The sequence below is a fragment of the Astatotilapia calliptera genome, chromosome 19, assembly GCF_964374335.1.
Source record: "Astatotilapia calliptera chromosome 19, fAstCal68.1, whole genome shotgun sequence".
Lineage (NCBI taxonomy): Eukaryota > Metazoa > Chordata > Actinopteri > Cichliformes > Cichlidae > Astatotilapia > Astatotilapia calliptera.
The window spans coordinates 6,688,745-6,701,138 of NC_137440.1; the positions used below are offsets into that span (position 1 = coordinate 6,688,745).

At 41.4% G+C, this 12,394-nt stretch overlaps 1 protein-coding gene across 8 annotated transcripts in view; it reads right to left on the bottom strand.

Annotated features, from left to right (window-relative positions):
* The window catches only part of klc1a (kinesin light chain 1a), a 43,842-nt gene extending 31,616 nt beyond the window's left edge, over positions 1 to 12,226 (bottom strand). For 2 of the 8 annotated variants that reach the window (XM_080293455.1, XM_080293453.1), the window contains exons 1-5: positions 5,027 to 5,169; positions 4,129 to 4,216; positions 3,312 to 3,579; positions 2,065 to 2,295; positions 1,644 to 1,722 (exon numbers count right to left, since the gene is read on the bottom strand). In XM_080293455.1, the coding sequence (XP_080149581.1) occupies positions 1,644 to 1,722; positions 2,065 to 2,295; positions 3,312 to 3,579; positions 4,129 to 4,157 (607 nt within the window). In that variant the 5' untranslated portion in view covers positions 4,158 to 4,216; positions 5,027 to 5,169. Of the gene's footprint in view, positions 1 to 1,643; positions 1,723 to 2,064; positions 2,296 to 3,311; positions 3,580 to 4,128; positions 4,217 to 5,026; positions 5,182 to 11,721 lie in introns of those variants that run through there. The other 6 variants (XM_080293454.1, XM_080293456.1, XM_080293452.1 and 3 more) reach the window with 5 other exon arrangements.
* Positions 12,227 to 12,394: the final 168 nt, after the last annotated feature.

Consider the following 12,394-nt stretch of genomic DNA (forward strand, 5'->3'; position numbering starts at 1 on the left):
CACTAAGCTTGCCAAGAAGCCAGAGTGATGCTGAAGCTGAGTGAATGCCGACCTCAGCCCAGGTAACAAAGTGATGAGCAATCAGGCTGTATCCTCCAATTCCACCTGTTCATGTTTCTACAGTAGAATCACAGTGGCGATAATTTTAAAGTCGTTTTGAAGTCATCTTTACTTTGTGTTGTTGGCTTTGTCTTCTACTGAGAGAGGCTTTGTGTAATGCTAAGTATTCTGTGTGTCATTATTAGGATAGAGATTTGTGTTGGTGTGTTGGCTACAGGTTTATATTTTTAAAGGGTAATTACTAAAAGATCCCTTTCAGGTCATTTTACAGAAGAACATGAAAGTGACATAATGAGTAGTACAACAAATTTCTTTCTCCCAGGAGTAATTAAGTAATGTAGTGCATCACTTTTAAGAAAAGTGTTCTTTGTGAAAATTACTTCTTTGAGTAACGAGAACATCCACAAACGTCAGAGTCACTAAATTCTTATCAATTCCCATTCCTATTTTTTTTTAACTACCTCTTGACATTTATTTAGTCCAAATAATTAATCTGGAAAATAACTATCCATCCATCTTCTGCTTATCCAGTTCAGGGTTGCTGAAGCCTATCACTAGCCCCGGACAGAGAGCAGAGCTAACACAGACAATGACTTTCACCTCACAGTCACACTTATGACCCATTTAGAATTACCAGTTAAAATTGCCAACACAATCATCCCAGTAACTACTTATCTTTGGACTGTGGGCGGAAGCCGGAGTACCTAGAGACATCCTACACAGACACAGGGACAACATGCAAACTCCACATGAAAGGCTCTGGCCAGATAATGGATTCAAACCACTGCTGTCTTATTGCTCTGAGGCAACATTGCTAAGCACTGCGCCACCAAACTCCCCTGGAAATTGACTATAATAATGTAATATAAGATACATAACATGTTACCAAATAATGGATGAGAAGTTCTTATGGGTTCCTCTTTTTACCATGATATAACAAACATTTACATTTTAAGTCCTTTCTTGATATCCAGAGCCACAACTTCACTGGCTCAACTAGGTCCTGACTAATGGGGCTTTACAGCCATAAAGCTTTGTGGTCTTACATCATGAGCTACTGAAAAGACCAGCCCATCTAACAGTGAGCAAAAGGCTGGTAACAAACAATGGCAGCAATAAAAAACTGGCGCATACATGTTTGAAAGAGAGTGGTACTTGGACACACAAACATGCTCACCACCAGAACTTGTCATCATGTATTACACAATTTATCTGACTCTGGAAACATCCACTGATTCAGCTTCAGTAAATTACAAGACAGCTGCTGATGCAAAGCTCTGTTCCCATGGCGATCTTAATTTTACAGCGGTAAAACTGTAGAGTCTATCAGGGATTAAAAAACTAAAACTACATGTCACAGCATTCAGATGCCACTTTTTAATATGGTGGAAACAGTAGTTTACTTACAGCTCTCACAGCTCTCTCTTTCTATAGTTGCAAAAGTATTTAGGAGTTAATAAAGAGTGTGCCACTGAAATCTACATCCCAAGCCCAAAAACTATATTTCATATTTGGGTCCAAGGACAAGAAATTGAGTGAAAGTCTCTCAAAGCAGAAAGAGGATGAAGTAGTACAGCACTTACTGCCTGGGGCTTGATCATCCTGATCATCTGGGAAGAGATCATCCAAAGTCTCTTTGGTAGAGTCTGAATCCTTTTCTTCCTGAAAGGGGAGAGAGGAAGAGAGCAAGCAGGATGATCAGTGAAGGGAGAGAGGACCAAAAGCAAAAAGGAGGAGATATTGCTCATGAAATAGCTGAATGTTTCTAAATGACGAGAGAAACACTGCCAATCTATTAGCAGATAGAGTCATTTTGTAGTTTGGGTCTAGATCACACATACTTAAAACGTGTGAGATGGTGTATACTGACATCTTTTGATTGTATCTGCTTTTGATAAGGTGCTTGGGGGGAAAACCCCCCAAAATATTGGTTCCAATGATAAGATGGTCACGCATATTTTAGATAAAAGCATCGCAACACATTCTTAAGCCCTGAGCACTCACAGAGGGGGACAAGTCCTCGTCGTACTTCTTCAGCTGGTTCATAAACTCCAAGTGCTTCTTTTCCTCCTCCAGCTGAGCCACGCTCTGCTCGCTCTTCTGCAGTTTCTGCTGTGTCCCGGCCAGCTCGTCCCTTAGCCACTGGTTCTCCTGGCAGAGTCGCCGTACCTGTACCCTCAGCTTCTGCTTCTCAGACTCAACTGAGCTCAGGTGGTTTGAAAGCGCCATCATCACCTGCAAAGAGGTGGCGGTTATGTTGCAATGTCTGCAATCATACAGACCCTTTTGTATTTACAGTTGGGTTTATCCTCTCATAACAACATTTACACTAATATATGTAGTAGAAGGTTGTCTACTAAAACAATTCCACCAAAGCCATGTGGATGGTAGATAGTAAAGCTATCTAGGGGTAAGTGTGCACTTGCCATCACAACTACATGTGTGTCCACTAATGTTAGAGTGAGGCACTTTGGGTAAAAGCATACAGTCTAAGGTGAAAGGCTCGGAGGGCTGTAATTAGATGAGGGGTGTTTGAGCAGGAAAATTACACTTTACCACAACTCCAAGCAAAAATGCTGGAGGTAGAAAATTCAGTCTGTGGGGTGTGTGCACGGTGTATTGTATATTTATTAGACAAAGCTTGCTGGGAGATGGCGATGAAAGGCTAAAGCATCAACAATGAATCAGCGCTGACTCATTCACTGCTTGTGAAATGAAATGTGAAGTGAAATGACGAGAGCAAATATTCTGCATAATTTCAAGGCTTTAAAGCTTCTATATGTTCTTTTCCCCAATCGACCAAACAAAAAGTAGAATTACAAGCTAGAGAGAAACACTCCCGTGTCAAGAGAATTCTAATGATCTAATCCACTATGGACTTGAATATATTTTTACCTTTTACTGTGTCTATTGCAAGGAAAGATGGTGTTCAGTAAAGGCAAGATTCTTGCTGTTTTCACTGAACTTGTGATATTAATTATCCAGGTGAAAACCACCTGCTGTCCTCTGCTGTCCTTTCTACACAGTAGAAAGTAGAAAGAAGAGAACCTACTATCCTTAAACTTAAAAAGGGAAGATTTAAATGTGTAACCACTCACAAACAGCTTGCCTTCTTATTATGTTTTGTTAAAAGACATGTAGATTAAATTGCTTGTTGCCTGAATCTCCTGCCCAGACCAACCTAAATGAATAACAGAACAGTCTAACATCCATAGTGATATTAACCAATCACTGAAGCTCTACACACATACTTGAGCCTCGCTGAGCCCAAGTTCCAGCATCTCCAGGGACTTGCGGATCATGTGCGATTTTTCCTCCACGAGAACGCCCTCCTCATCCTGCTTCAGGCAGCGCAACGTGCCCAGAAGGCCCTCCAGGATGGAGTGGTGCTCTTGCTTCAGGGCCTCCAATCCTTGAATCACCTGCTTGGTCCGGGAAATGATCTCATCCTGGGACAGCTTCTCCCCAGGATCCTCCTCCTCCTTCACACACACCATGGTGGACATGTCCTCACGCATCCTGCAGAGAAAGCGAATAAATTAACATAACAGGAAAAAAGGTTGCATTAAAATATTTTGTCTTGGAAGTCCTCATAACACAAGATTCCTTACAGGCTCTAATGAGGGAGGGAAAAGAATTTTCTACGGACACTAAAAACAGCGTGTTGTCATGTAAAGATGGTATCCACTTGTCTTATGACTGTCACAGATGTTTAACATGGTAAAAAACTAACAGCAGACCATGAAAACAGGATTCAGCAGAAATGTGACATAGTGGTTAAAGGACAAACAGGTAACCTTTTTCTTCAAAGTCACAATCCTCTGACCTTTTCTTGTCTCATGGCCAAATAAACAGCCTTTCATGACGATGACTCATCTCATAAAATCAATTATGCTGCAAGTGAGAAATGGCTCTGGTTTATGAAAAGGTCAGACAATGTGTTTCTGACTGGACGGCTACTGGGACAGGGGTGTAGGAAGCTCACTTTGAGGGAATTGGTAGGAAAAGTCTGTGCTTCTTCAGCTCTACACACAAAGGTGCCTTGAAAAGAGGCCCTGACTGAAGCACCTGTTTTGAAAAGCTCGTGAGAGCAGCATCAGCAGAGGTTTGTAGTAGAAGACGGAGCATGATTGAAGATTACCACTTGTAAAGTGTTCTAAAAACAAAACAAAAAAACAAACAAACTTAAGAATCACCATTTAAGATTGTTTAATAAAAAGCGGGTCTTAGGTTCAGCTGTCATTAAAAGTTTAAACCAAACCAAAGAAGTTAAATGTTGTGCCTGTTTGACAGTAAAACCCGGATCTGAGGTTTGTGGTCTGTGAGTGGTTTACAGATAACAGATTAGAGGGGACAGACAGGAAAACTCAGAGGAACTTGTAGACATTTTCTGCTGCACAACAAACTCACTTTGACCACTTTAAACAAATGTTGGCCGTCACATTTTCTTTTATGATCGTCATCTATTAACTGCACTCGTATCTAGTCAGCTGACAATCTACTATGATCCAAGTTTAGAAAAATCTACTATAAAATGTAAACAACTATTATTCCCAGAAGCTGCAAAATACAGTCATACAGACCCCAGACTCATTCATGAGTCGCCCATAACAATAGTGCTGCTATTGTCTCTCTCAACACACTATGCACTCCTTCCTGACTTTATCTGCTATATATTCATCTCACACACACAGACACACACACACACACACACACATATATAAGAGGATTATGACTGAGCGCTTTGGCAGCAGTTGTAGCGAGCTGCCTAATAAATCTCTGCAAGCACACACGACTGAAACGGCACGGTCTCAGCTGAATAATTACAGAAACACTGAATAAAGTTACATTTTAAAGTATGTTCCATTGAAAAATACAGAAAGAAAACCCGTGGGTGTGAATGAGCCAACATTGGTCTTATCTTTGACGGTGCAGTGACACAGTGAGTTGAACCGACCGAGCCTACCTCAGTAGAAAAGCCGCTATGATGTCAAAGGGAGACTGCAGACTTGCCCTGAGCAGATTTCACATTTTACTTAAAGAAGAGGAAACAACGAGGTAAAAAATACGTTGAGACGAGACAGACCGAGGAAGGGCAGCAGCTCTGATCGCTCCATGTGACTCAGCAACCGGCCCTGCAGCCTATCAGCTGAGCAGGAAGCAGGAAGCTGCTTGCAGAAGGAGGTGGAAAAGAGCAGCTCCAGGCAAAAAGAACGATGAAGTATGGGTTGCATTTGAAATTATCTTGGCAAATACAGGAAAAGCTTTCAAATGCGTTATTAGCAAGATCCATAAAAAGCCAGACTTTCAGGGATTTTTCTTGTACTGAAAACTGTATTACTATTAGTTACAAAAAAACTGTATTTCAGAGAAAATGAAACAGAAAAAGCTCTTTCAACTGAATTAAATCTTTTTAAAGAAGGAAAAAAGTAAGAAATGTACAGAAAGGATTTACTGAAATTTCGACTACTGTTTTAGGCACAAGAAGAACTCTGAATATTCAAACTTGAGCTTTGGGAAGTTAAATGGGCATTTCTCATTTTTTATTCTCTTAACCCTTTATCGAAAACCGGGCCACTGCTTATATGTCAGTCATTTTATCAGAAAAAAAAATTCCCAGAACCTTCAATCCATTCATTTTCTGCAACTTCTGAGTCACAGAGGCGGCACTCTAAACCAAGAGTGCCCTGACCTCCCACCCTGCATACAGAGTCTGGATAGACATAATCTCTCCACCACTTCCACCCAGTTTGACACAGCACAAAAGCCTCACCTAAAAGCCATTTAGGTGTTCCAATTAGATGTGCAAACCACCTTAACTGGTTCCTTTCAGAGAAGACAAGCAGCTCTATTCTGAACCACTCCCAAATGACCGAGATCCTCACCAGATCTATAAAAGTGAGCTTGAATGACCTTAAGAATTAACTCGTTTTGCACCATTTTTAATCCACAAATTCCTCCTTTCAGCTGTTTGGAAAGTGAGCCATGGCCTCAGATTTCATCCCAGCCAATTCACCCTCAGCTGCAAAACACCCTGATGCTCAATGAGGTCAATGGGATCACATCATCTGGAAAAAGCACAGACATGACCCGGAGACCACCAAAATCAGTGACAAAAGCCCAGCCCTGGGCAAAGTCTGAAACCCACTTCGACACTAGCTAATAACCTGCAATGTAAACCAAGGTCTCACTATGGTTGCGCCAAAGCAACCTGCAACAACAGACCAATAATTCCCAAACTACTTCCCAGCTTTCTCCAACTCCACAAAATACATTTAAGGTAAAATATTTACATGGCTTTTTCCCCTAGTCAAATATACAGTGGGGCAAAAAAGTATTTAGTCAGCCACCGATTGTGCAAGTTCCCCCACCTAAAATGATGACAGAGGTCAGTAATTTGCACCAGAGGTACACTTCAACTGTGAGAGACAGAATGTGAAAAAAAAAAAATCCATGAATCCACATGGTAGGATTTGTAAAGAACTTATTCGTAAATCAGGGTGGAAAATAAGTATTTGGTCAATAACAAAAATACAACTCAATACTTTGTAACATAACCTTTGTTGGCAATAACAGAGGTCAAACGTTTACTATAGGTCTTTACCAGGTTTGCACACACAGTAGCTGGTATCTTGGCCCATTCCTCCATGCAGATCTTCTCGAGAGCAGTGATGTTTTGGGGCTGTCGCCGAGCAACACGGACTTTCAACTCCCACAGATTTTCTATGGGGTTGAGGTCTGGAGACTGGCTAGGCCACTCCAGGACTTTCAAATGCTTCTTACGGAGCCACTCCTTTGTTGCCCGGGCGGTGTGTTTTGGATCATTGTCATGTTGGAAGACCCAGCCTCGTTTCATCTTCAAAGTTCTCACTGATGGAAGGAGGTTTTGGCTCAAAATCTCACGATACATGGCCCCATTCATTCTGTCCTTAACACGGATCAGTCGTCCTGTCCCCTTGGCAGAAAAACAGCCCCATAGCATGATGTTTCCACCCCCATGCTTCACAGTAGGTATGGTGTTCTTGGGATGCAACTCAGTATTCTTCGTCCTCCAAACACGACGAGTTGAGTTTATACCAAAAAGTTCTACTTTGGTTTCATCTGACCACATGACATTCTCCCAATCCTCTGCTGTATCATCCATGTGCTCTCTGGCAAACTTCAGACGGGCCTGGACATGCACTGGCTTCAGCAGCGGAACACGTCTGGCACTGCGGGATTTGATTCCCTGCCGTTGTAGTGTGTTACTGATGGTGACCTTTGTTACTTTGGTCCCAGCTCTCTGCAGGTCATTCACCAGGTCCCCCCGTGTGGTTCTGGGATCTTTGCTCACCGTTCTCATGATCATTTTGACCCCACGGGATGAGATCTTGCGTGGAGCCCCAGATCGAGGGAGATTATCAGTGGTCTTGTATGTCTTCCATTTTCTGATGATTGCTCCCACAGTTGATTTCTTCACACCAAGCTGCTTGCCTGTTGTAGATTCACTCTTCCCAGTCTGGTGCAGGTCTACAATACTTTTCCTGGTGTCCTTCGAAAGCTCTTTGGTCTTGGCCATGGCAGAGTTTGGAGTCTGACTGTTTGAGGCTGTGGACAGGTGTCTTTTATACAGATGATGAGTTCAAACAGGTGCCATTCATACAGGTAACGAGTGGGGGACAGAAAAGCTTCTTACAGAAGACGTTACAGGTCTGTGAGAGCCAGAGATTTTCCTTGTTTGAGGTGACCAAATACTTATTTTCCACCCTGATTTACGAATAAATTCTTTACAAATCCTACCATGTGAATTCATGGATTTTTTTTTTTTCACATTCTGTCTCTCACAGTTGAAGTGTACCTCTGGTGCAAATTACTGACCTCTGTCATCATTTTAAGTGGGGGAACTTGCACAATCGGTGGCTGACTAAATACTTTTTTGCCCCACTGTATTTAGGTGCCATCATATTTGAAAAATCTAAGAAACTAATCTTCACATTTAATCTTTGCATAAATAGCAGAAACCCAAACCACAAAGAACTACAGAGGCGACCGTTACCACTACAGGCCATGTAATACAGAAGTGAGAGTGACAGCATAAGCATTGTTTTCCTGTTCAGATCCAACAGTCTTTTATCTCTGGGATTAGATCAGTCTCCACACATAAAGCACCACAGGAGGAAGGCAGGGAAAACTATTTTCAAAGTCAACTTTTGAAATGTAAATAGCTTGCTTGAAGCGCAGCACCCGGAGACGCTGCAGTTCTTTATGTAAGCATGCTAAGGCGGTTATCTGAGGTGATGGGGATGCTGAAGACAAACGTGGTGGCAGTGGATAGAGGGGGAAAAAAATGAGGAAGGAGTTATGGTTGGGACCGATGGAGAAGTGAAATAGAAAGTAAGTGTAGGTTTTTATGCATGAGGATGGAGCCGGCGGCAGAAAAGCAGCACTCGAAGAACAGTCTTAGTCAGCAAAGTGTGGGCACAGCTGCTTTATTTAATAAAAAAAGAAGAACAAAGAGCCTCTAAAAGTTTCTTTTACTGAACTATTTTACTGAAGCTTTGTTTGTTTGACTGCTCAACCCACAATTTAAATAATACAGCATTTCTTCTACTTGTTCCCTGTAAATAAAGGAGAGAAAAAACAAAACAACATTTACTGTTTAGAACCTCGTACCAGTCTGTCTGGTACAAATAGCTCAAAGAACTGGATAGGGTAGTTAATAACAGCAGCTCAATACTTTTCCCTGGCTGAAGACAAAGGAAAGCACAACACACCACAAATCTGTCCCACCCAGTCTGAATACATTTACTAGCTCTGAGTATAAGCACTCATTTACAGCCGAATGCCAAGTAGTCTAGTCTTTATTCCCGTCTTACTTCTATCTATCTTTTCGCTGTTAAGCTTTTTTATTTCCCCACCAGCTCTAATTGTTTGGAGAACAGGTAGTGCTTATCTGCCTGCTGTGGACAAAAAACAAAACACCCACGATAATCACTGTAAAGTCAGGATTCAACTTTTGACAAAGCAAAAACAATAAGCTAATGGGCACCCTTCATCCAAATCGATGACTCTTTTCACATTAAAATAGACGCATCAATTAAAGCTTCTGTAACAATAGTCTGTTGTATATATTGTGCTGTATCCCTGTGTTTTATGTGGCCTCAATTCTACAAAACATCACTAGCTATTAGCTAAGTGTGAATCTTAGCTCATTTGGTTAGTTTCAGAGACCAAAAAAGGGTTTAAGAAATCGGAAAGTCACAACATGACATTGTACCGGTGAGAAACAGGAAATGACCTGTGTGACTGGTGTTAACAATGAACAAATTTAGTCCTGGGTGCAGATTAGGACAACAAAGAGAGTGTGGTGTTCTAAATGAACCCAACAGAAAACCTTGCTGTCTAAAAAAACAAAACAAATCATCGTGTGAATTCACTTGCTGCAGTCTTAACGTGTTAAACTGTGTCATCACCATTTCTTACTTCTGATAAGAACTCCAGTGACAAGAGCGCCAAATTACTTTTGCATGTGCAAGCTCTGAGCAAGAGATAAAATGTATCATTCAAATAAGTGAAGCAGTTTAAGATGCTGTGATCCAAAGAGCCGGCAGTGGTACCGCTTCTTACTCCAGCAACCCAAAGGATTAATGATTCAGAAAGACACTCGCTGATTTTATTATATGACTTTCTGCAGACTCTCCGTGGATTAAAGTTTTAAATTCTAAGTCTGTAATATTTGAGGTCAGCTGAGTTTAGAATGGGAAACTTCCTCCCAGGCTTCTCAATAAACCTGTCAGTGTTGATATGTGAACATCTCCTTGACATAAATCTTAAAAGATTAAAAGATTAGGAAGTTTAAAATTAGGAATTTTAGGACCACTTAGAGAAAAATCAAAGACTATCCAATTCAGTGAGATTGCTGCTAATAAAATGCTAAAACCTTCTTAATAATTATCTGGCCGTCATGATGTTATTTACCATAGCCCATAAGCTAACTTCATATCAAAGGCCTGTGAGGAATATCACTCACTTTTCACTACAGTATATTAGGTGAATTAGTGCTCTTGGTTTTCTGTTCTTTTCTTGCAGCAAAAGGTTGCAACCTTAACATGGTGCTACCCAGTGTTATCCTACTAGAGTCACTAATGTTTCACAAAAACAGACAGCCCCTGGTCTTAAAATAGATGAAAAAAAGGAAGTGCCAGTTTCATAGAGGTTGGTTTAAGGAAATGACAGTCACTTTTACTAACAAATAAAGATCTTTAGATCCACTGAAACCCTACTTGATTAAGACAGAGAGAGAGAGAGAGAGAGAGAGAGAGAGAGAGAGAGAGAGAGAGAGAGAGAGAGAGAGAGAGAGAGAGAGAGAGATGTGTGGGCACCATTCATAAAATTGATGTTGTGCAAAGAAAGGAAAAAAAGCTTGAAAAAAATATCCATTATGGTTTGCATTTATGTAAAATATTGGCCATAGATCATTATTGATGCCAAAAAACAAAAAAGAAAGAAAAACAAGTATTGCTTGTGTAGTAATTCAGCTATTAATGCACAATTTACACCACAGTAAGCAACAGTAGATGTGAATGCAGGTGTGTAAGATTTTAGTGAGGTCATGTTATTTGTATGCTCATTCACATCTCGTTTTGTGCTAATAACCAGTCAATTCTTCTATTAGTTCATCAACAGAAAACCACCTGATTTCTGGCTGGGGGGATTTTAAGACCTCACCATTAACCAGCTCTGGGAACCTGGAAATAATAACAAAGTTGTACTCATTGCTGTGCTCATCTGCAGAAGTGAAGTAAAACCTGCAGCCATTAAAATCAAATCTGCTGCAGCCACACAAAACTGTCATTGCTACCCAGCAGCACTCAACCCACTCATCTGGGCCGACAACAAGCTGCCTCAGGTGTAGCAAAGGGGGTGTTTAGCCCTTAGGGAGGGGCCCTGCAGGTTGTCATGAGTGCACCTTTGGGTGTATTAAACGTTAAACATGGCAGGGCAGAGAAGAATGCTTGTGTATTTCCGTGCAGACTGAAAATGTGTAACTACATACCCCCAAACTGCCCCAAATCTCAAAATATCCATAGATGCTTCTCAGTCTTTTTGGTTTCCCAGCTGTGGGTACCACAGTGAGATCCACTGTCCCCCTAAAGCTGTCTGCGCAACACAGGCAGCTTTCACAGCTCTGACTCCCCTCTGAATATCAATGAAAGGATACAGCTAACTATCACATGACAAATGGTCATCATCAAGATTTAATCCCACCGCAGTAGCCGACAGAAGCTCGTTTCCACAGGCTGACAGGCGTGTTTTAGTCGGGTCCGTGTCGCTGTAAGTTTGTGCTGCTTTGTCCGAGCTATATAGCGTACAAATGATTAAACCTGAAGAACCAGTTAAACCATACTTTCTTGTAACACAGACCAAACCTCGGGGCCAACTCCGACCTAGCCCTCTAAATGAGTTAATGTGCTTGCGATGTCTAATTCCTGCAACTAACGTAAACACCGACCACAGAACAAGCAGACAATTCCATAAAAAATGGTTACAAAGACTACATAACGTTAGTAGTATACATACCTATGTTTTGGTAAATGACACTTTAAGAAACGCGTGATAAAAGAAGCAAGTGGCTTATTAGCTATTAACAGCATTCCAAGTAATACACGGAGCCATTCTTACCGTTCTCTGGGACATCCGTTGCCAATGTAGCTCGACTTCAATGTTCCTCTTCCCCTTTTAAATCACGTCTTTTCTAAATGGGATTTTTTCTTTTGGCCGACAGCCCGTGTAGAGTGTAAAAGAAGCGTAAGAAATATACTAAGTTAAAAAAAAACAATTTTCACACTGTCTTTGTCTGCTAGGATGTGTTTTGCCTTCTGACGCCGGGCTTCACTGCATCAACCTCGTTAATGTTGACCAGCTAGCTACATAGCTAATCACCTAGCTATCTGTCAAAACAGCGATTTCAGTCAGCCGTTCAAGAGAAGCGAGTATTTTCCGCTGCTTCCATGACAGGAACTGCTCTGTCAAACTAGCCTGACAAGGGCTTCATGGGGCGGAATAAAAAGTTCATTAGTCCCCCATGGAGATGACAGCTCCTCAGTGCTGTAGCTGGCTGAATGACTAACCGCACAGTACGCGAAAATGGCGTTACCCGGCACCCCCCTGCTCCTCTGGCAGCACTGATGTCATCCAGGCCAGATTAAAGGGAAAGCTGTGGTGCGAGTTCAGGCTCCATATTTATTACCGGAAAAACAAGAAGCACAAAGTGCATGGTGCACAATACTCCAATATATCTACTTAAATAAAAGTAGCCTATGCCTATAATGGTAAAATTGTTAAATTGGAGGTT